At 50.2% G+C, this 19,096-nt stretch overlaps 5 protein-coding genes across 5 annotated transcripts; 3 read left to right on the top strand and 2 right to left on the bottom strand.

Moving 5' to 3' along the window:
• Window positions 1-1,265: 1,265 nt before the first annotated feature.
• EI90DRAFT_2975527 (tRNA-splicing endonuclease subunit sen54 N-term-domain-containing protein) lies at window positions 1,266-2,817 on the top strand. The gene is made up of 5 exons (XM_039055860.1): window positions 1,266-1,403; window positions 1,456-1,807; window positions 1,860-2,121; window positions 2,186-2,357; window positions 2,414-2,817. The coding sequence occupies exons 1-5, from the start codon at window positions 1,366-1,368 to the stop codon at window positions 2,733-2,735; spliced, it is 1,146 nt and encodes a 381-aa protein (XP_038913202.1). The 5' UTR covers window positions 1,266-1,365; the 3' UTR covers window positions 2,736-2,817.
• Window positions 2,701-5,434, bottom strand: EI90DRAFT_3291233 (uncharacterized protein). The gene is made up of 7 exons (XM_039067265.1): window positions 4,625-5,434; window positions 4,436-4,561; window positions 4,224-4,380; window positions 3,467-4,166; window positions 3,359-3,411; window positions 3,212-3,298; window positions 2,701-3,145 (listed from the first exon to the last, which is right to left on the bottom strand). The coding sequence occupies exons 1-7, from the start codon at window positions 5,087-5,089 to the stop codon at window positions 2,874-2,876; spliced, it is 1,860 nt and encodes a 619-aa protein (XP_038913201.1). The 5' UTR covers window positions 5,090-5,434; the 3' UTR covers window positions 2,701-2,873.
• A 1,249-nt stretch (window positions 5,435-6,683) lies between these two features.
• EI90DRAFT_3069364 (uncharacterized protein) lies at window positions 6,684-13,385 on the top strand. Its single transcript, XM_039061155.1, has 8 exons — window positions 6,684-7,390; window positions 7,451-8,515; window positions 8,572-9,773; window positions 9,839-9,919; window positions 9,971-11,699; window positions 11,750-12,331; window positions 12,382-12,949; window positions 13,002-13,385. Exons 1-8 carry the CDS (start codon window positions 6,832-6,834, stop codon window positions 13,072-13,074), a joined length of 5,859 nt encoding a protein of 1,952 aa, XP_038913200.1. The 5' UTR covers window positions 6,684-6,831; the 3' UTR covers window positions 13,075-13,385.
• Window positions 13,386-14,199: 814 nt separating this feature from the next.
• Window positions 14,200-16,732, bottom strand: EI90DRAFT_3018469 (uncharacterized protein; the record flags this gene model as incomplete). The annotated part of the gene is made up of 7 exons (XM_039057233.1): window positions 14,200-14,269; window positions 14,323-14,457; window positions 14,731-14,754; window positions 14,994-15,091; window positions 15,144-15,849; window positions 15,919-16,599; window positions 16,668-16,732. The coding sequence occupies 7 exons, from the start codon at window positions 16,730-16,732 to the stop codon at window positions 14,200-14,202; spliced, it is 1,779 nt and encodes a 592-aa protein (XP_038913199.1).
• A 919-nt stretch (window positions 16,733-17,651) lies between these two features.
• Window positions 17,652-19,092, top strand: EI90DRAFT_3069359 (uncharacterized protein). The gene is given in 3 exon segments (XM_039061154.1): window positions 17,652-17,812; window positions 17,920-19,024; window positions 19,035-19,092. The coding sequence occupies 2 exon segments, from the start codon at window positions 17,768-17,770 to the stop codon at window positions 18,688-18,690; spliced, it is 816 nt and encodes a 271-aa protein (XP_038913198.1). The 5' UTR covers window positions 17,652-17,767; the 3' UTR covers window positions 18,691-19,024; window positions 19,035-19,092.
• Window positions 19,093-19,096: the final 4 nt, after the last annotated feature.

The raw sequence follows: 19,096 nt of genomic DNA, 5'->3' as shown, positions 1-19,096 counted from the left end.
CGCCTGACGGTGTACGAGCAGTAATTCCAACCCCTGCCGGCGAGTGCGTAGGGAGTAGAAAGTGACCGGAGTAGCTTGGCTTCTTAGACTTTCCGGCATGGACGCGGGAATTGTCGATAAGTTACTGTAGAATTGGCGAACCAAGAGCCGAACATCGTAGCTTTGGTTCCTATCGTTCGGGGCCACCCGAGCAGTCAGGGCCATAGTATGTGTCCATAATAACAGTGTTTATGAGATTGATGACAGAAATCAAAGTCTGACTTCTAAACTTGGAGTATAAAGTACTGATGAATCAGATGCGTGGGAGGAGGTATTGGATGTGAGTGGAGTAATGGACTTTATCGATAACGTGTATGTCTCGTTTTGGGGTAGTGAAGTGCGAGCCCCTGGCAGCAGTGAGTCGTCAAGTTAGCGTGCGTGGTTGCAGGGTTAGGCTCGAATCGGGCTATCCTGTACTGGGACGCGTCACAACCAGGGTGCCAAGCATGATCAATAGAGCATAATTCCCAAGTTCACCACTATCAATGCCCTGCAGAAGCACTGGATCCTGGACGGGTCTTCACACATACGAATACCGAACCCAGTCACCAGGACGTAAAGAGGTCGGATTCCTCGAGCACTTCTCAAGTCGTCACTACACACGTCTCTTGCAGGAGCAGCATTGCTTGATAGATCTTGGTTCAGGGTGCACGCACATGACACGCGACGCATGTGGGCTCAATATGCTAACACGTTCAAAACGTGGGCACCCTCGAATGTGCTGGCCATATTGTGCTTCAGCAGAGTCCATAGCAGTGTTCAGGGAAGGGAATAACAGCGACGAGGGGATTCCTCATGGAAGCACGTTCTGGGAGTCGGAGTCTGTCTACTAGGTGGAGCTGTATGATAACTGCGCCACTCAATCTGCCCTGATGGTTCATACGCTGGTGCTATAATCCGCCAGAAGATAGATACCAAGGATGAGTATTGCCCCATTCCAGCTGGGAACTGCTCGATCGTTGTGACTCTACAGCGCGGTGACGGAGTCTGGAGTCAATTGAGTCCGAACCTGTCACACAGCAAACTTAAAGTTTGAAGCATCGCTGCCGAATGGATACTCCGTACGAAAAGCCAGCAAGAACAGTGCCAACAGCAGAGGGCGGGGATGATGGTAACTCATCAAGCGAGGAGGAGATGCTTGATTGGACGAAACTACCGTTCGTAAGATATACCATTTCAGGTTCAGAGACTGTGCCGACGTTGCTGTTTATGAAAATTGCCAGCAGAGGTGGCCCAAAGGTTCGCATACCTAAAAGAGGAGAGAAGGACTTTGAGCCCGCTGGTTCTCGGCTGCAAGATTATACTCTGAGTCAATCGCGCGAAGCAATGGTGGACGCCCTTAAAGGGGTACGAGGAACTTCAAGGTGTTTGCTAAAGCCCGTGCCCAAAATGTTTGATTGATTCGCTTTCTTTCAGTAAGAATATGTCATATGCTGTGTGGCTGCCTGGGCTGTCCAGAGCCCAGGTCTTCCAATCTCGCGGTATCCACTTCAACAACATGGGCCATTCTGTTCGACGTTTGGTTAAATATGATCCCGGAGAGAAGCCAAGGACAGTGACAAGGCTTGAATTGTTACCCGAAGAAGCCTTGTATCTTCTCGAACGTGGTACATTGACATGCTATAAGGCGACTTCAAACGACGAGGGGGACGCGTTGTCGGATCCTTCTAATATTGCGTCGCTATTGGCTTCGGGGGCTACCATTTCTGCTCAGCAAGCGTACGCCGAGTTTATCGGTACAGAAGACTTAACATTAGAGAGGTATCAGGTGCGCAGGATTTTGACTATGCGTTTTTAACTGGCATTCTGAAACAACGAAGTGCTACGCATACCTGAAACGTCTGGGTTTTATTATTACTAGAGCAGTCTCTCCACTATCGTCCCCCTCATATCCCCAACCGCCCCCATATGGTCCATCAGAAAAATCTTCGTTACAAGCACCCTCTATCTGGAAGACTATTCTCAGTTGTCTGCAACGAGTTCGATCGCACCTCACCCAGATATTTGTCTGTCCACATCACACCGGATGGTTGAAACCATTATGGCGAACATCGTTTGGTTGGTTGAGCTCATGCGACTATCGTGAGTCAGAAATTTCCACACTCATGCATTCACCTATACTTATTACACTTCGGCGCACTCTTAGCCACAATCTTCCGACACTTAAGAATCATCCCAGCTGGCCATTTAAACCCATTAAGTACTACTCGACCTATTAATTCCTCTCCCTACAAGATATTCTATCACATGTGGAAACCGAATTCGGCTTGGAAGAAAACTGCACCACCGTATCCCGATTTTGAACTTATCGTGATTGAGTGAGCGTGAAACATATTTTCCACGACGTACTATGAACGAATCACCGTACCTTTAGTGGTCGTACAACTCCTATCCCGTCAATATATGAATTAACGACGGTATTTGGGATGCTCCCACAAGTCCCTCCACCTCTCCCACGGCGCAAGAATCCTCCACGCCCGCCGCCTGCACCCCTTGGTCTTACATTAAAGAACCTACTAACGCTTGCATGGCTTAAAGGAAAGCTATTTCCACCAAAACCTGTGCTACCCACCCCCCACCCGTTTGCTGCAATTCGGGCAGGTCATAAGAGCGTAGTAATTGGAGTTGTCGATGCAGGAACGTTATCATTCTTTAGATTTGCACAGGGTTGCCTCGAGGAATGGCCGATGATGTAGAATAAATAACAAGGCACCGTGTGCGAATACTATACATGCGAGGTCGCCCTCGTATTATGGCAATTAAAATGGTAGTACAGTGTACAACAGTACCCAGAGCTCATCACGTTCTTTAAACCAAAAGCATTGTATGTTGTTTCAACTGCTCACGCCCGGAATAGGTACCGTGCCCGTGCAGAGATAGTGTTGCGCTTTCGCAACATCTTCAGGAAACCTCCTCAGTACGTCTTTGTTCGGTAAGAAAACGAGACGACCATGGGGACCCTCCTCAGGTCGGATGAAATGGCGACCTAAGCCGGGATAACCCTGAATGAGGGAATGAATGATCTCAGCGCCCGACGTTTGGGAGTGATCTGAGTAGGACGAATTTCGCAAATGAGCAATGGGTATGATATTGTCTTCGGCAACGTCTACGCGTAAGGGAAAGCTCAGCGTGTGGAAACGAGAGCTACGGTAGGATAGGAGTAGGTACTTACATCTACTGCTTCCATCCGCTGCGGCCGAGGTATAGAAAGGTTGATGTCGTCCTCTTTCCAATGAGTCAACACCATATCGCACGATCCCTGGACGAGCTTTTGGGTTAACGTGTCTTTAAGACAACGAAATGGGCGGGAGATACGAACATGATGTTGAGGCGTGACAGTGGTCATCTCCCTCAAGAATCACCGCGATATAACTGAATACGAATGTATCAGAGGACCGACAGCATGCGGAAATACTCAGAAACATACTCAAAGATACGGTGGACATATACCAGCCCCGAGAAGTATCGTACCGGCTTCCTCGCTGTCGGCACATGGTACTCTTCGTCGTCTTCCACAAGCTTCGTACACACGTTCTCCAGCAGCAGTCTCAACGGTGGCGCGAGGACAGGCGCAAGAACCGACTGCAAGATGGGCCGCACGTCCAAGGGGTAACGTTGGCCTACTATTGACGTAATTTGCTGTATGAAGCCCTTTGCAGATGCGATCCCGACATGAGAAGGGATAAGGAATATACAGAAAACAGCGTATATCGATAGATCAAGATCAGACGCTTCGAGGGCTGCCTGGTGTAGTTGAGCGGAGGTGAGTATATTTCTCCCAGCCCGGAACACCATATCATGTGTCGAGGCAGGCTTGAGGTTGTCCTGTTGACCGACTCGCAGAAGTCGAATGACATCGATGAAGGGTTGAGAGTCAGAGTTGAAAACGTCAATGTGAATCCCTTCATTGCGGGCATCGTAGGAGGAAATATGATAACGGACAGATGGTACGTCTGGTGATAAGGGCACAAAGGCGTGGACGTGACCAGGGATGCCAACTGCTTTGGAAGGGATGCCAAGACGATTGGTTATCGCCACAAACACTGCGACCAGAGAGAGCGGGAGGGTTTTGCGATGCGTGGTCAATACTTTGTGCATGAAGTGATTCCGCATGTCGTGATATGTGTCTGGATTGGGGATTCGTGGGTGGACTCCTGAAGCTGGTATGGAAATGTTCGACTTACCCGTCGCGGCCACAAAACCCTCGCCCCTCATCCAGTGGCATACCTCCAAACACACGGAGACACGATCATATATTGGGTCCTCCGGGTCCAGAATAAGCCTCATGCCTAAGAGATGTTCCCGACATTGCTGGGCGAGACCATCGAGCTGGGTAGCAATCTACCCATTTAGCAGTAAATTATTGGGATTTTCAAAAGGCGAGGATAATACGTACATGAGATGGCTCCACCCCCCAGAACCCAGAAAAGATGCCGAGGCCTCGCTCTAGTGGGAACTCTCTGCCATTTTCGAGGTCTATTGCCTGCTCCACTGCAGCACGTCGCGCCATCGTCCGCAGGATCTATGACCAGCTGAGTGATCCATAGACGGAGAGGGACTATAAACGCAGCAGTGAGAAACTCACCTCTCCCGCCCAGAAGTTCCGGGCAAACCAATCCTCCGTCGGAGCGTCAATCCCAGCAAACGACGCACCCGAATTGGGAACGATTTGTGCAGACAGGACATCCCACGCGTCGTAATTAAGCTCTTCTATGAGCTCCATAGCAAGCTCGTGGCGGCCACACCGATGTTGTATCACCCGGCTGAGGGCTTTGACAGCTCGCCGATCCCTCCAACGTCGCTCAAAATACATTAGCCGATAGTCGCCACCAAACCGAGCCTCAAGCGCCGCATGATCTTTCGATCGGGTCCACCGTGCTAGATAGTGCGACTTCCATATATGCGAGAGGCAGGCTATGGCTCGCAGCATTGAGTTAGTTCTGGAGCATTGAAGGAGAGTGCGGGCACTGTCGTCGAGAAGTACGCCATCTCGGACAGGAAGCTGTTCTAGGATGTGCTCGTAAATCTCAGGGAACAGATATGAAGGCATATCCTGATGCGGTAAGCGACGTAGGAAGGGTGCTCAATGTCGTTGTGAGTTGTGCTCGATAGTGTCGTGGGAACGTTAACCGCACAAAATGACCGCTTGCGTCAATTCCAGATCTACGGATCAATGCAAAGTCTCTAGTGTCTTTCTTAAGTCACGATCAGGGCGTCCTCGTTATCGATCTATGTGTTGATAGAAACAACATTCCGACTAGATGAATTCGCAGCCGCAACAGATCGGCTATCTCGCGCCCAGTCGTACTAGGATCGATAGTGGACGACAGGCAAGAGGAGCATCCATAGTACAACATGACGAGTACCGATTCGTCGCTACGTAAATGCCGAGAGCCCTTGTAAAATGCCGCGGAAAGGATATGCTGAACCTCCCTTCCTTAAGGGGCATCTCTTCGCTGCCCGGGGATTGAGACTCTTAAATATTAATTCGTCATCTCTCCTGACACCCGTCGCACATCCAGATAGAGGGACGTATGTACATGTGCATGTGGATATGTATCGGCATCGTTGCGCCGGTTCAAGTTGAACACGGGTTTCAGGACTATGCTTTTCAAGACGCTTCAAGTGGGGTTTATCCTGGACCCGTTGTATAATTAGCCAGCATTCTATATCATTATCGAGGATGCGCCGTTCCAGGGCGGAGCTCAAGTGACAGGACAACTGTGGAGAAGGCAAGGGGTGAGAAGTACACATGCCTTCATACAATTATCAAATTCGATGGGACCAATACCAGTTACACTAGTAATTGCCATGGGGTTACTGGTTGGGATAAGCTAGATGCGGACGAACTTGAGGAGGCACTCCGTGAACGGACCAAGGGAGATGTGGATTGATATCTGGAGGACATTTTGCTCTTCACTGGATGATCCGCTCAAGAGTCGCTGGGTGTTAGCAGATCCGAGCTGGGCTGGCGGATGCCCCGCAGGCATTGCCAGGCAACAGTGGAGGAAAGGTTGTGTATTTTAGGCGCCTTCCGAGAAATAGCAAGCCATCATCCCGGGCGGACTCCGCTGTTGACCGGCGCTGATGCTCTGGAAAGTGCGCTTGAGTTTTGTATGCAACAGAGACTACGGCCTGCTTACATTCAACACATCGAGGGCAACTGGACATTTTATGGATGAATATAAATCCCAAGACTCAACGGGAGAAAAGGTATGAAGGCTGATTAGTTCTCCACTAAAGGCTAGAATGATCGTCATGTCTGCATAATCACTAGCAAGCGAGAAATATGACATATGACAATAAATTCGAAATATTTCTGGTAAGACTGAGGTCACCTGATCATTTAGTTTGACACTATTGTGACATGTTTGGATTGAACACAAGGAACCTTGGACGGCCTTCATTCCTGTGACCCCCAAGTCCCAAACCGTTCCGTTCATCGGCGTCGGAGGCATATTTGTGTGTGGCCAACAGCTTTACACGCGTTTCTAAGGCTCACATGCACTTTCAGCGAAGCCTTTGACGCTTTGGTGCTCCAGCTGCTGACAATATTCTCCCCACGCCGACGGGGATACTGACAGCCATCCTCACGTAGTAACGCACTAGACGATTCCACGATCTTACGTCTACTCGATTCAATCCCACGATCCTCAAGATACTAACGTCTCTGCTCGCTTTTGAACTTAACGACTTTCTGCAACGAATTTCTGACGACGGTCACACGTCATTGCTTGTTTTATTCTACGATTTTAGGCCAATTTTTACGACATTTTGTTAAATTTCTGAACGATGTTTTCCAGTTTACGCCAGTCGAAACGTTCTACTTCTCCAAAATCGGTGGAGACACCTCGGATCGTCCCATCGATTCGGCTCACGACCGCTACGCCTGTAGCACCAACTCATACACCTCTTACGCCTGGAGGCGATGGGGTGGGTCCTGGACGTGTAGGTCCCAAGAGGACGCTTGTTTTGCATGAAGCTCCACCTCCACTTCCACTTCCTCCTCCTCGACTCGTCATCCCCATGTGCGAGAATGGTGCGCCTCAGCGACCGCCTTCCCGAGCAACATCTCGTTTTGGCTCGTCTAAGCTAAGGATATTTATGGACTCAACCTCATCTAATGATGAAATGCCGAAGCTAGTCAAGAAGAAAAAGTCTCGTGTCGCTCTCGACTCCATCAAGTGGGCTTTAGGTGACCGCACGAATGGCACAAAGGAACTCCAAAAGGACGATAGGGAAACAAAGCCCCGCGCCAGCATCGATTCCGAAAAGGAGCGCGAGAAAAAGAAGTGGACTATGGGCCTAGGAAAGAAGGACGCTAAAGACAAAGAGAAGCTAGGTCGAGGCAGTAAGTGATATTTAGGCACCCGCATGTTAGTCCACCCTTTCGTTAACCCCTCCATATTAGCCACTGTCGCTGGTACACAGCCATCGAGCGTCTCGCAAGGGTCGTCTCAACCGACTTCGATCTCATCCGCGTACATACTCAGTCCGACCACCCCATATCTTTCCCCCGACTCAGCTTTGTCCCCCACTGGGACTGCACAATTCCTTCTTAAAGAACCCGAGCAAAACCGTGGTGGATCTCTTGCTGTGCGAGCGATGCGCTCAGTTCGCTCCATGGCCAGAATAGGTGGTTGGGGTCGCGATTCTCCTGCAACTTCAGCCCAGCTGGCAAATAAGTTGAACAAAGGGAAAGGGGGCGTTGCCCGGGCGGTTGGTAGTGGAGAGTCATGGCTGGCTGGCGCACCGTCGCCCCAAAGAAATGCCACGATTAGTTCGAGGCATTCTGCTACCGTTCGTGCCAATGGTGTGCGTCAGACATCCCTAGATGAGGAAAATCGTCCATTACCTACCATCAAATTTCCATCTCCTGGCAAAGAGGAGAAAAAGATGCGTCCTGTCTCTGCCTCCTCCGCGTCCAGCGGGGAGAGCGTGCTCCCCCGGGAATCGGCGTCTACAAGGGGCCCATCCATCGACTCCCATAGGACGTCAATGTCATCACGTACATCATCGGGAGCTACTAATTCACAACATGGCTCCGTGACTCGGAAGACTGCGCGTCCTAGCCGTGACAAAGATACGAAGAATGGGGAACGTCGAAAACGTGGGGCGCTGTCTAACATATTCGATATGACGAGCGGTTCAAGTTCTCCCTCTACCATGAACACCAAGGCATCCACTCGCAAATCTGGCTCGACCGGTTCTGTTGAGTCGTATGGAGAGCCGATCGCCGTTGATGGAGCAACTTTTGAGCTAGTTCGCGCCGTTGATCCGTTCTCTCCATCGCGTGGTTCCGAGTCTTTCTTGCCTCCTTTGGCCGAGGTACCCCAACAGATGATCAAGGACGCGAATCTTTATGTTCCAGGCCACACTCCGGAAAGAAGACCTCGTCCGAGGCCTCTTTCAGATGCAGCCCGACCACGGCCCACCGGCATTGTTGCTAGTGACATTCTAGACGGGGCTGGTCAGAGTGAGTCTCCGAATCGCTGTCATGGGATCATGCTATCCGAACTAATCAAAACTCAGCTCTACCCCTCAATATGTTGACAGCTGCCACTGAGGAACTATACGATCTGATCAACCGTCTCGACTTGAGTACAACTCCTGAGGCAAGCCCCGCAAAACGTTGGTCCCCTCACTCGAAAAACTTTACGCCGGACCCTATGCCTGCTTTCGCGCTTCATACCATTGAACGTGCTCGTCAGATTCGCTACCCTGACGTTCCGTCTTCAGTCAAACCAGACCGCACGTTTGATGTTGACACGTCTTTTAGTTCTGGCAAGTCACAGGAAACTCCCAAAAATCTGTTCAAAGGGCCATTTACTGGAAGTTTGTCTGAGCTTCGGGGCCCTATATCCGTGGGCAAGGGTGCATGCGAATCGTTAATTAAACAAGAGCCGAGCATCACTTCACTACGCCCATATGACTGTGTGGCGTCTCGGAATGAGGCCACCGTCAGAGGTTCCTCTCGCATTGACCGACCGCGGGGCATGTCCACAAGCAATACGTCATGTCAAGTCAGCTTCGACAGTCCGTTGAAGAACGTCACAATCCGTAGGAAACGAAGACTCGTTCCTCAGCAACCTCGGGAACAATCATCAGCAGAGTCGCTGCACCAGCAACTTCGACCCATTACAAGACCAGAGATACGTCGCCAACTCGGTTTCAGCGGCACCATGGGACCCACCGATGAAGCGGATGACACTGAGCAAACACAGGAGCCATTCTCGTCTTCCGAGGATGAGGCACCGGCCGACCCAGATTCGGACATACCTGATGAGTTGCAAGTCATCCTCTCAAGCAGCTGTTCTACCCGATCATTGGATGATACGCTTTCTATCCCTCGGCCCCCTGAGTCGCCTTTGTCCGATCACTTGTCTCTACCAGTTACAACATCGGACTCGGACTCCACTCCTGGTTCATTACCAGGCCCTCATTTTTCCCTAACGATTACTGCGCCGTCTGGGATCAGTTATGAGCCAACATATTCAGATGAAGAAGGCGACCATATGCGTGAGGACGACACTGGCAAGAAGAGCTTCGACTTCACCGGTGAACTTAACCGTCTGAATCAAGGTGGTGTGCGACTTAGCTTCGTAGAACAGTTGGAAGAGGCTTTCAAGACACCGCAAGTTTTCCTTTCTGATTCTGGCTCTGCGTCAGAGTCGCGCGCAACTTCCCCTGTCTCACTGGACTGGGAGCTCCCCGTGGAACCTAAGGCCAACCTCGTGAGTCCTTGTTTAGACATGCGTTTTGGTTTGGGATGGTATTTGATGCATAATTTTCGATGCAGAATCGAACTGGGGAGCTGAATCCAGGCTTCCAGTTTGGCAAGCCAACAGCGCCGTTAAACATCGCCGTTCCCCCAACGAAGGTATTTTCACTCAATTATGCGTCAAACATTTCATCTGTAATGCATTTTTAGGGACTTCACTCTCGCACGAACACTGAGACGAGTAACTTAAGTGCTCGCGAAATTGAGCTTCTCGAAGATTTGGATGCTTCAATGTGCGCCTTGGTGACATTAAACCTTTCCCTCGTCCACCCCTCGTCCTCCCAAAATAACCTTACAGTTCGAGTGCCACCCGCCCACTCATCCTCGGAAGTTAGCACCGAGATTCCCTCTGCCGGCGATCCGGACAGTTCTGCATATAGGATTGCGAACATTGACCTCTCCTTAATCCACCCTTTAGGGACTAGCGATCGCCACCCGGAATCTCCAAATTTTTCTTCGGAGCTGGATAGACAGGAAGAGAGGTCAATAGTTGAATTGTCTTCCTCGCAAAGGGAGCGCTGTATCTCATTGGAATCTGATACGGAGTCCAAGCGGGAGGCTAGATTCTCAGTCACAGACTGTGCCCCATCCCATAGCGGCCATAGTCGTGGAGAATCCGTAATGAGCATGTCATCTCTTGGATCCATTATCGATTCAGGAGTATCTGATCCGTTCGGATACCGAGATGAAATAGCTGGTCCTCCTCAAATCCCATTGCCCCCTGCTCCGTCGTTAGGTCATTCCCACAGCGACTCACTAGCAAGTATCCCTTCAATGTCCAGTCTCGGCCGAATCATCAAGCCTGGCAGACGCAATCCCTTCGGCTACGCGACCACTGACAACAGTCATTCGCGAAGCATCTCTCAAGCTACCGACTTCTCTCTGAACGTTGATGACTCCAATCCCAGGGAGCGAAAGGCGAAGGGCAGAAAATCGACGGATTCTGAGAAATCGCAATTCTATTTTCAGAGCAGGCCTCCTCCCCTTCCAATGCCTCTCCCGTCTACTATTCATGGGCATGTCTGTGATGACTCCGTGTCAAACACTTCACTCGGACCACCTGTGAGTCTTCACAATGCGTCTTACCGGCGACACCAGCGCAATCGGTCGTCCAATGACAGTGGGAGCTCCATTGCCCATGCATACAATGTGCTGGGAGCAAATGGCGGTCGCGCAATCTGGGCAAAACATCAGAGTGATCGGTCCGTGGACAGCTTCTCCAGTGATTTGTCATTGCCTCGGTTTGAACGTCCCGGACTCGGTGATAAAATGTTGGAGAGCGCAGCTGATTATCAGGGCATGCCGCTTACTGCTATCACCGCATCGCCGAGCGCAAGCGAAGCGGAGGACGCGCCGAGTTACGCACAACAATCCTCTTTCGAAAGCGCGCCAGATTCCCGGAGCGATTTAGATTCGTTGCTCGATCCCTCCATCGATCCTTCGGTCAGCGCCGATTACATCTTTGGTGATGAGGGCCAGCAATCCAAAGGCAACCTCTTTGGGTCCCATGCCGCCAATCGTCGCATCCGCCCTTTATCTGTATTCAGTGTGGCAAGTGCAACATCATCTGCTCGGGATGATGATACGATGATTTCTATGCTGGGTGGAGGGCATGTCAGTCGCAAACTCCTTGGTGACTCTTTCACATCTTCCCCTGCCTTTAAAGCCAGGCAGAAGCGTCCAGCATTCCGAGTCAGAGTTGATCGTAGCCCATCTAACGAGCATTTAATAAAGGGTAAACCAAGCGTCGCGTCCCAATCACCCTTGAAGTTTGGTTCAGAGCGCATGGTCAAAGCGAACCAAGGTCTCCTCGAGCGGCAAAGCCTTGAAGCTGGCGCTCTGACTGCGAACGCGGAGGGTTCTGAGGTTTCCATGGATGGTACGCGGCTAGCCTCCTCTGTTGCCTTGACGTTAACGAAGAATGTATAGTTTCTGCATGCAACTTTTCTCGTCCCGCCACAGCCAAGTTACAGCGAAACATCTTTGCTCAAAGCCTGACCTCAAATGAGTCTCATTCTCGTCCGACCACCATTGTATTGACGACCGCCGCTCCAGACACTCCCCCCACCACCGACTGTAGCGATTCAGGTTCTCAATCGAGCATTGACCTGACTCGACTAAGTGTAGCTCTGAATGGGTCACGCCCTTCCAGTATGGCCTCCTCATCCTCAGGAAATCGGATCAGGGCAAGGGGACAGGGCCATCGACGACGGTCTGTCTCTCGTGGTTCCAGAGTCGAGACTATCATGGAAGAAGTTCCTGGCCTTGCTTCTCCGTACTCATCCGGGAGTTCTGTGTCTAGTCTGGTGTCGACAGTACCCTCAATGCGGTTTGAGATTGTGAATGCCAAGACAGGCGAGCCTGAAGTTGATGTCGTGGAATGGGATAACGATGACAGCAGCACTGAGATTATGCGCCGGTATCATGCTTTACGCAAAGAGGCTTTCGATATCGTTCAGCAGAGTAAGCACGACTGGGCTGACACCGACTTCTCACGCTTTGCATTGGCTTGTGAGTGCCCTTGCTGTTCAGTGCCATTAAGCGCTCATATTCCTCCTCAGCATTTAAACCTCCTCAAGAACCTGCCGCCCTTCGGGCCTTTTATGATTATTCTGTGAGGACTTACACGCACTTGCCGTCTGAGTTGTGCCACAGACGACAGCGGCGAAACTCTCGCCCAAGCCCATATGGCTCACGTACTCCAAAGAAGGGGTTTGCTCCTCGCCTTCCCAGGCAGCACCACAGCCGAACTGAGAGCATGGAACAAGCATTTACATGCATTTCGCCTCCTGCTCTGGCTGTCATCCCACCAACATCCCCATTTGCGATTGATCGTTCCTTCTCTACCGTTGGTCTTACTCCCTTACACCCGAATTTGCCATTGCAGACTATAGACCCTCTCGAGACTCGTCAACTAACTAAAGTAGCGGAAACAGATACCTGCAAGCCTAGGCCGCGTCAACGCGTGGCCTCCAAAACCCGTCGGAGTGCCCTTGGGTGGAGCAAACAACGCGGTACTGAGCCAGTCAAACACGTTCAGGCAGCTTCCCCTTTAAAGAAGTCTGCGACTGCTAGATTGAAAGAGAATATTGGAGATGTTAGAGGTGAAGCCATGGGACTTGTCATGAGGTCAGCTGCAACGACAAGTTGATATTCGTCACTAACTCGGCGTCTTGTGTAGCCCAACCGGTTCTCTTCGCCTCTCTCGCCCTCGTCCCAAGAGCAGACCTCAATCCATGCTTTCCCGGCCTTGATACGTGGCTCAGGGATGTTGGGTTCTACTGTTTGTGAAGTGTGGGTTCATCGGAACACAGTCCTCGGAAACCTTGTATCAAATGTGACTGTTGTAGCATGCTTGCAGAACCTGTCTCGACCTTGAATTTATGATTAATCGCCCGGTGCGATCCTTCAATGTCCAACCCAATTTTGAATGATCTATTCCGATGCGAGATTCTGTCGAGGCCAGGAGCATTTCAAGGTGAAATAAATACACGACAACCTTCTCACCCGGACTTGTCGGCAACGAGTCATCCTTAGTCTGACTATGTACTTGTTTGAATCGAACCGACTAAAATCTGCAATTTTGCAAAACCACCCGTCGTTCGTCCGTGAGAGTCATGCGTACATACTGATATGTATGCTGTTATTTGGCAATTGTTCATACGTGAAGAAAAGGGAATATTTTTGTGCTTTATTTACAACATGTCGTCAACGATCGTTCGTTACTGGTATCCCCAGTTAATTGATGCGCCAGTCTTTCCTCTAGTACCTGCTCTCGCCTGTCGAGTCGTTGAGATGGTGCCGTAGCTATAGATTTTATCAAGGCGGCTGCATACGAATATAACCTCGATCTGAACCAATGAGCGATACCTCCCATGTTTTTGCAGCAGGCGTGCTGTCACGGTCTCTTGCTCGTCAATACTTAATATATTTCTGGCTGCTGGTTGAAACGAGAGCGTGCTTTTGCCTCATGAAGACCTTTATGTATCGGCATCCACAGTGCCTTTGGAGCTTTAAAAACATTAGCGCGACCAATGCGCGAGGGTCATATATATCGCATCACTTCAGTGCCACAATCCGCAAGATGCTGGGATCCACGGAGCGGAATGAAGAATATAACAGGAATCCAGATACAGTAGACGTATACATGACCGAGCTATGATATGATCTAGACAAGCGGTGCCTACCTTGAAATACAGTATCATATATCGGAACAACAGAAAACAGACTAACGTAGCCAAGCACCCAATGTGTTAGGACCACATCTTGCGTTCCCCCTCAAGAACGCAAGTCGTGTAAGTTTTCGTTTCGGTTAAGTCTGTCCGACAGCGAGGAAAGGGCTAGGTAGCGTAGATTAAGAACCGTGAGCATATCGAGTTTTACATGGGGAAGATTGCATGTATTAGACTCTGGGTGCCCCGGATAGGATCATAGTCATCCGATGCCAGGCTGGACAGAGGATGTAGTCAATGCAGCCCCAAAACCGAAATGGGTACGCTAACATTGCTGCGGCGACGAAAATATTGGGGAAGCGTTCCAAGTTTCTCGATTCGGCTGCCACTTCGACAGCGGAAGTTTCCCATGTCGCACACCTAGCTGACAACACTTGGAGCCTCCAGGAACCGGAGCCGTATAGACTTGGAACAGGTGCATTGTCAGATGTTGCATGGTTTCACTCCAATCATGGGAACGGCTGAAAGAAAACCCTCTATATCGTGATTCCATAGAATCCCGGCAGATCAATCATATCAGCCGGTGATTCGCAATGTACACGGCGGTGCCAGTCAGAGCGTTGCGGAAAGATCGTGTGCCTATATATGTTGTATCATTTGGCGATTGGCCAAATTGCAAACATGCATGGGGGGAGGTGTGGTCGTAGCATCATAGCATCCAATCCACGGACAACGTACCGAGAGTAAAATACATCTAACTCTCTGCGCAACGATATGGTATTATCATTCGTGTCATGTCAGCGCATATACGAGAGCGAGAAGGAAGATTACAGCCAAGGGAAAAAACACAGACAAACAGACAGTGCAGACACAACCATGACTAGGTCAAAATCGCAAGTAGTACAGAAACCAAACCACTACACGAACATGAATATGACACTGAGGCGGCAGGAAATAAATATTCATCTGGGAAAAAGGCTGCCTTAAACTTGTGGGCTCACGCGACGAAAATTAGTATGCCGATTGGTTGAGCCTGGGTGGAGAACCAGAAGACAGGTGAGGTGATTGGGTGGGCAATGATCCTAAGGAGTGTCGACGACTTGATCAAGAATGAGTATTTGATTAAGAATACACATTGGATCGCAATGTACGTGCCTGACTTGGACGGCGTTTGGGATTGAACGCTTCCGGACTGTGGAAGGTCCATGATCGTCCGACGTGGTTGGACCATCCGGTTGGACAGGTGAAACGTTCTCTGGGATTGAAGTGTTAGACGTCGGGTCGTGTGCTTCGACATTCTGAGTGACTTCCGGTGCATTCCTTTGGCGCGATACACCAATTGACGTCCCCTCCATATGCTGGCTCACATTTGACACCAACTGCTGTGAACGATTCATTTCGTTTAATTCACCACCATCGGTCACCGGCCCCGAGTCGGAAACGTTACTATCGAACTCTTGTGGCATACGTTGTCGGAGCCAACTTGGCGCGCACGGCCTGAGCCACTTGAACAAACACACTTCCCAGTTTATGCCGAAACGCTCGAGGACGGGGGGGAGAAGCTCGAATAATTTGGGCAAGATGAAGCCGATCATTGCGGCAAGTTGGTCCAGCTCCCACCAAGAAATCCCAGATTCCGGGAACCATCCGGTGCCGGAGACTAGGGCCAACGGCAAGCACAAGGCAGTCGGGAACAAAGGGAGGAAAATGACACCCAGAACGGCCGAAAAACAGAGAAGGGTGATATTGGAAATGTTTTTAACCCAGTTCCTCCGTCTGAATTCATCCCAATCAATGATGACATAGAAATACACTCTGCAGAGGGCCATTGTCACTACCGCCACAATCATGGAGAGCCTGAAATCAGTACTATCGATGAATTAGCCCGCGAGCAACCTTGAGTGAAGTCGCCAACCCCAAACCGACCACGTCTGAAGGCGTTCCATAGACACAGCAGGATGAGAATCATCAACGTAAGGTGGTAGTGAATGGACAGGGATGCGATGAATCATGCCTTCATACCACGTCATAGCAGAAAAGGCTGATATTAAATTGATGATCCACAGGCCTAGAGCACGTCTCGAGGCTTTGAGGGTGTCTATAGCATCCTCACCAGGATTATGCTCGGCGAGGAAGTAGATACCGGTAATGCTTGCAATAAATGCGGCGCCAAAGCCGTAATGAGTTGATAATGCTGCGGCAATGAACCAATGCCACAAGTGTGGAGGAAACGTTTCCAGCTTCTCAATACGGATGCAAAGGCGGATCAAGTCGGCGGAGGACGCAATTATGATTATTGTAGACACCATTAGGTCGGGGTCGAAGCCGGGCGAGACGTCCTGTGATATAGTTTTCCACACCGCAAACCAAGTTGACAATACGAACACCCTCCAGAAACCGGGGCCGTATAGACCAGAAACGATTGCATTATCGGGGAGTGAAGTGCCTGATTCGACCCCGGCAAAATTCCGCCATACGATCCACACTGCGGATAGGATTATGTAGATCAGTGCCAGATATATGATAGCCCAGCGCAACGGAGCAATGTCTGGGGTCAGCATGAGTCTGCTGAACTTGGATACGTCGTTTCCAAACTGCTGTTTTGAACTACGAAGCAAAGGTAGGTCAACTAGAGATACAGAGCTGATGAAAGTTGACATGGCGCGATAGCTCACTTGGGAGTCGAGACCCTGCATTGCGATGTCAGCGTTGCACCCTTGGATACGAGGCCATTACACATGCCTATGTCTGTTAGACGAAATGTTCGGGATTAAAAGCACATTTGTGTCCCACTCGTGGAAGCAGCATGTGCTCGCCGTGATTATATAGCAAAGTATCAGCAATACAGAAGAGGCCATGGAAAGAATTTGCCTATGCATGAACTGACTCGCACTCGATGGCCTCACGAATGAAACCAATCAATCAAATGTCAGGAGATAATTGGGAGGTCGCACAATCGCGGCTATAGACAAATGAAGATAGTCGCAGTGACAGGGATACCCCCAACATGCCTATCCAACCTGAGCTAACGCCAATCATGGTCATCCATCATACGCGTAAGACCCCGCATGATTGTTCTGTCAGTAATGGGGCACGGCTTCCCACGATGCCCCCGCAACACGCCCTAGCCACTTCTAAATATTGTTTACCAGCCCGGCAACCGTCGTTTATCATCATGCGAGCGCTATTATGGAGGGGATTACACCAACAAGCGACTTGGGCTCATGGCTATCTATACAATTGTTAAGCTGTGGGGAGGAACCTATGGACAGATTCGCACTCAGCCTCACAGATAAAAATAATCAATTAAATACAAGTCAAAAGATGATTGGGAATTGGCACAATCGCCTCGAAGACAATCGTGGTACATACCTGATACGGAGACATCCAGCATGCCTATTTGACATGGGCTAACGCTAATCATGGAAATGCATAAGACCCCATGCCCTCCACTTGATGGAGTGCGGCTTCCCACGATATCTGTGCCCGCTCTCGTGACACGCCCAAGGTCTACAAACCCAGTGACACTGTCCACAAGCGACGCCCTCCAAGGAATTTAGACTGCCCTCTTTTGTTCAGATCAGATAATCTGGGTCCTGGATTTCTTCTGAAGTAGATGCTTAAGTACTTGTTCACTCTTATTGCCCAGCTCACGCATACTGTTACTACCGGACTCGTTCATCCCACATTATTCCCCTATCCGTGGATCACGACGCTTCATGCTGCTCGAGTAAGCCTTGCGTTCTGTGCCCGTGCACAGGCATTAGGAACAGTTATGAAGATAGATCGTGCGGCAGAATATGCAGGGTTCCTGTTAATGGTGAGTGGTATCTCCAGTAAATCCACCGTCGTGTGTCCTAACAATTGGTGTACATGTCACTTGAACACCCTTATCGTATTTGATATGCCGGCGGACAATGACGACAGTGCTGGGGCGGCACTCTCGGCGTCCATTCCCTGCTCTCTCTCCCACCGCCTCAAATCCTCTCGCTTCACCCATACATCAACTACTTAACCCCTCATGTCTTTCTCTCCACTCTCTTCTCCCAAGCGTTCCCTTCCCCTTCCCTCCTCAAATTTATTGACACAGTTCTCCCCATGGTTGATGCCATCCTCCGCACAGGAGGTATCACTTCCTCGATCCATCTCGCTCTCACGCACCCTACTCACCCACAATTGCGATCATCTCTGTTCCTTCAACTCCTCTTAGGTGCTGTGGCTTCAGCAGGGGGAGGTGTACTGGCAGGAACTTTGAACGTCTTCTCAGCGCATTGGTCCTTCACCACCCCTCCCTTTCTTCGCTCAAACACCCCAAGTGGCTCATTCCTCGGGACCTTGGACATATGGAGTGGGAGTGTTGTCTCCCTCATCTATGGGTTCTTGATCGGCTCACACCCCTCATACGCGCCTATCCAACGATTCCTCATCTCAAACGCACCCTTCCTCTTTGGGAACATAGACAAGGATAGCTGGTCGGCGCCGTTACTACAAGGAAGCGCAGTCCAGTTGATGACCCCTCTCGAGGCTCGGAGTGTGAGCGTTATCGTGCTCACTTTGATCTATGCTTATAGAGTCTACGCCGTGCACTACCGTGCGCCGTCAAGTGCAAAAATGGATGCGAGAAGGATTTGGAAGAATGTCAAGAGCCAGCAAGGGACGCCGGTGAAGGCCGATGCTTCTAAAGAGAAGACAGCATAATCTCCAGAAAGTGCTTCTAGGGAATGTCTTCCCCAGGAAACGATAAGATCTTCGGAAGGATAAATAGTATAACGTCACGTTTCAACAGTAGTTCGTGGATCGAGTATCTTGTTTGCATTGAGACTCGTTAATTACAAACTCCAAGAGATGTTTTCCGCTACTTCGTGCCCAAACGCTATAACGGGCGAAAATACTTCAGGACGGTGGGGGTTGTTAGCAGAGAATTTTACTGAAATAGGCTGAGTGTTCCGGTGCCCCTTGCTATAAATCCCCGAGGCTCTTTATTCTTTGATGTCATACTCGCGCACCGCCCTTCTTCGTCCTGAAATTCAAGGAGGACTAAGAATTCCGATGCAATTAAGTAGTCGACAGATGACATCATCATGCAAACAACGATTTTTTGTCT

The sequence above is a fragment of the Cantharellus anzutake genome (genome assembly GCF_015039405.1).
Source record: "Cantharellus anzutake strain C23 chromosome Unknown EI90scaffold_44, whole genome shotgun sequence".
Classification (NCBI taxonomy): domain Eukaryota; kingdom Fungi; phylum Basidiomycota; class Agaricomycetes; order Cantharellales; family Hydnaceae; genus Cantharellus; species Cantharellus anzutake.
This window is presented reverse-complemented; position numbering and strand designations above follow the sequence as displayed.

Bases quoted from the DNA above. Each gene is read 5' to 3' on its own strand.
- EI90DRAFT_3069359 (XM_039061154.1), top strand. From the start codon at position 17,768: ATGAAGATAGATCGTGCGGCAGAATATGCAGGGTTCCTGTTAATG. The intron at 17,813-17,919 runs GTGAGTGGTATC...CAATGACGACAG, and splicing joins ATGCAGGGTTCCTGTTAATG to TGCTGGGGCGGCACTCTCGG.
- EI90DRAFT_3069364 (XM_039061155.1), top strand. From the start codon at position 6,832: ATGTTTTCCAGTTTACGCCAGTCGAAACGTTCTACTTCTCCAAAATCG. The intron at 9,774-9,838 runs GTGAGTCCTTGT...TTTTCGATGCAG, and splicing joins TGGAACCTAAGGCCAACCTC to AATCGAACTGGGGAGCTGAA. The intron at 12,332-12,381 runs GTGAGTGCCCTT...ATTCCTCCTCAG, and splicing joins CTCACGCTTTGCATTGGCTT to CATTTAAACCTCCTCAAGAA.
- EI90DRAFT_3291233 (XM_039067265.1), bottom strand. From the start codon at position 5,089: ATGCCTTCATATCTGTTCCCTGAGATTTACGAGCACATCCTAGAACAG. The intron at 4,381-4,435 runs GTACGTATTATC...CTAAATGGGTAG, and splicing joins GGGGGGTGGAGCCATCTCAT to ATTGCTACCCAGCTCGATGG. The intron at 3,412-3,466 runs GTATGTTTCTGA...ATTCGTATTCAG, and splicing joins TATGTCCACCGTATCTTTGA to TTATATCGCGGTGATTCTTG.
- EI90DRAFT_2975527 (XM_039055860.1), top strand. From the start codon at position 1,366: ATGGTGGACGCCCTTAAAGGGGTACGAGGAACTTCAAG. The intron at 1,808-1,859 runs GTGCGCAGGATT...GAAACAACGAAG, and splicing joins TAACATTAGAGAGGTATCAG to TGCTACGCATACCTGAAACG. The intron at 2,122-2,185 runs GTGAGTCAGAAA...GCGCACTCTTAG, and splicing joins GTTGAGCTCATGCGACTATC to CCACAATCTTCCGACACTTA.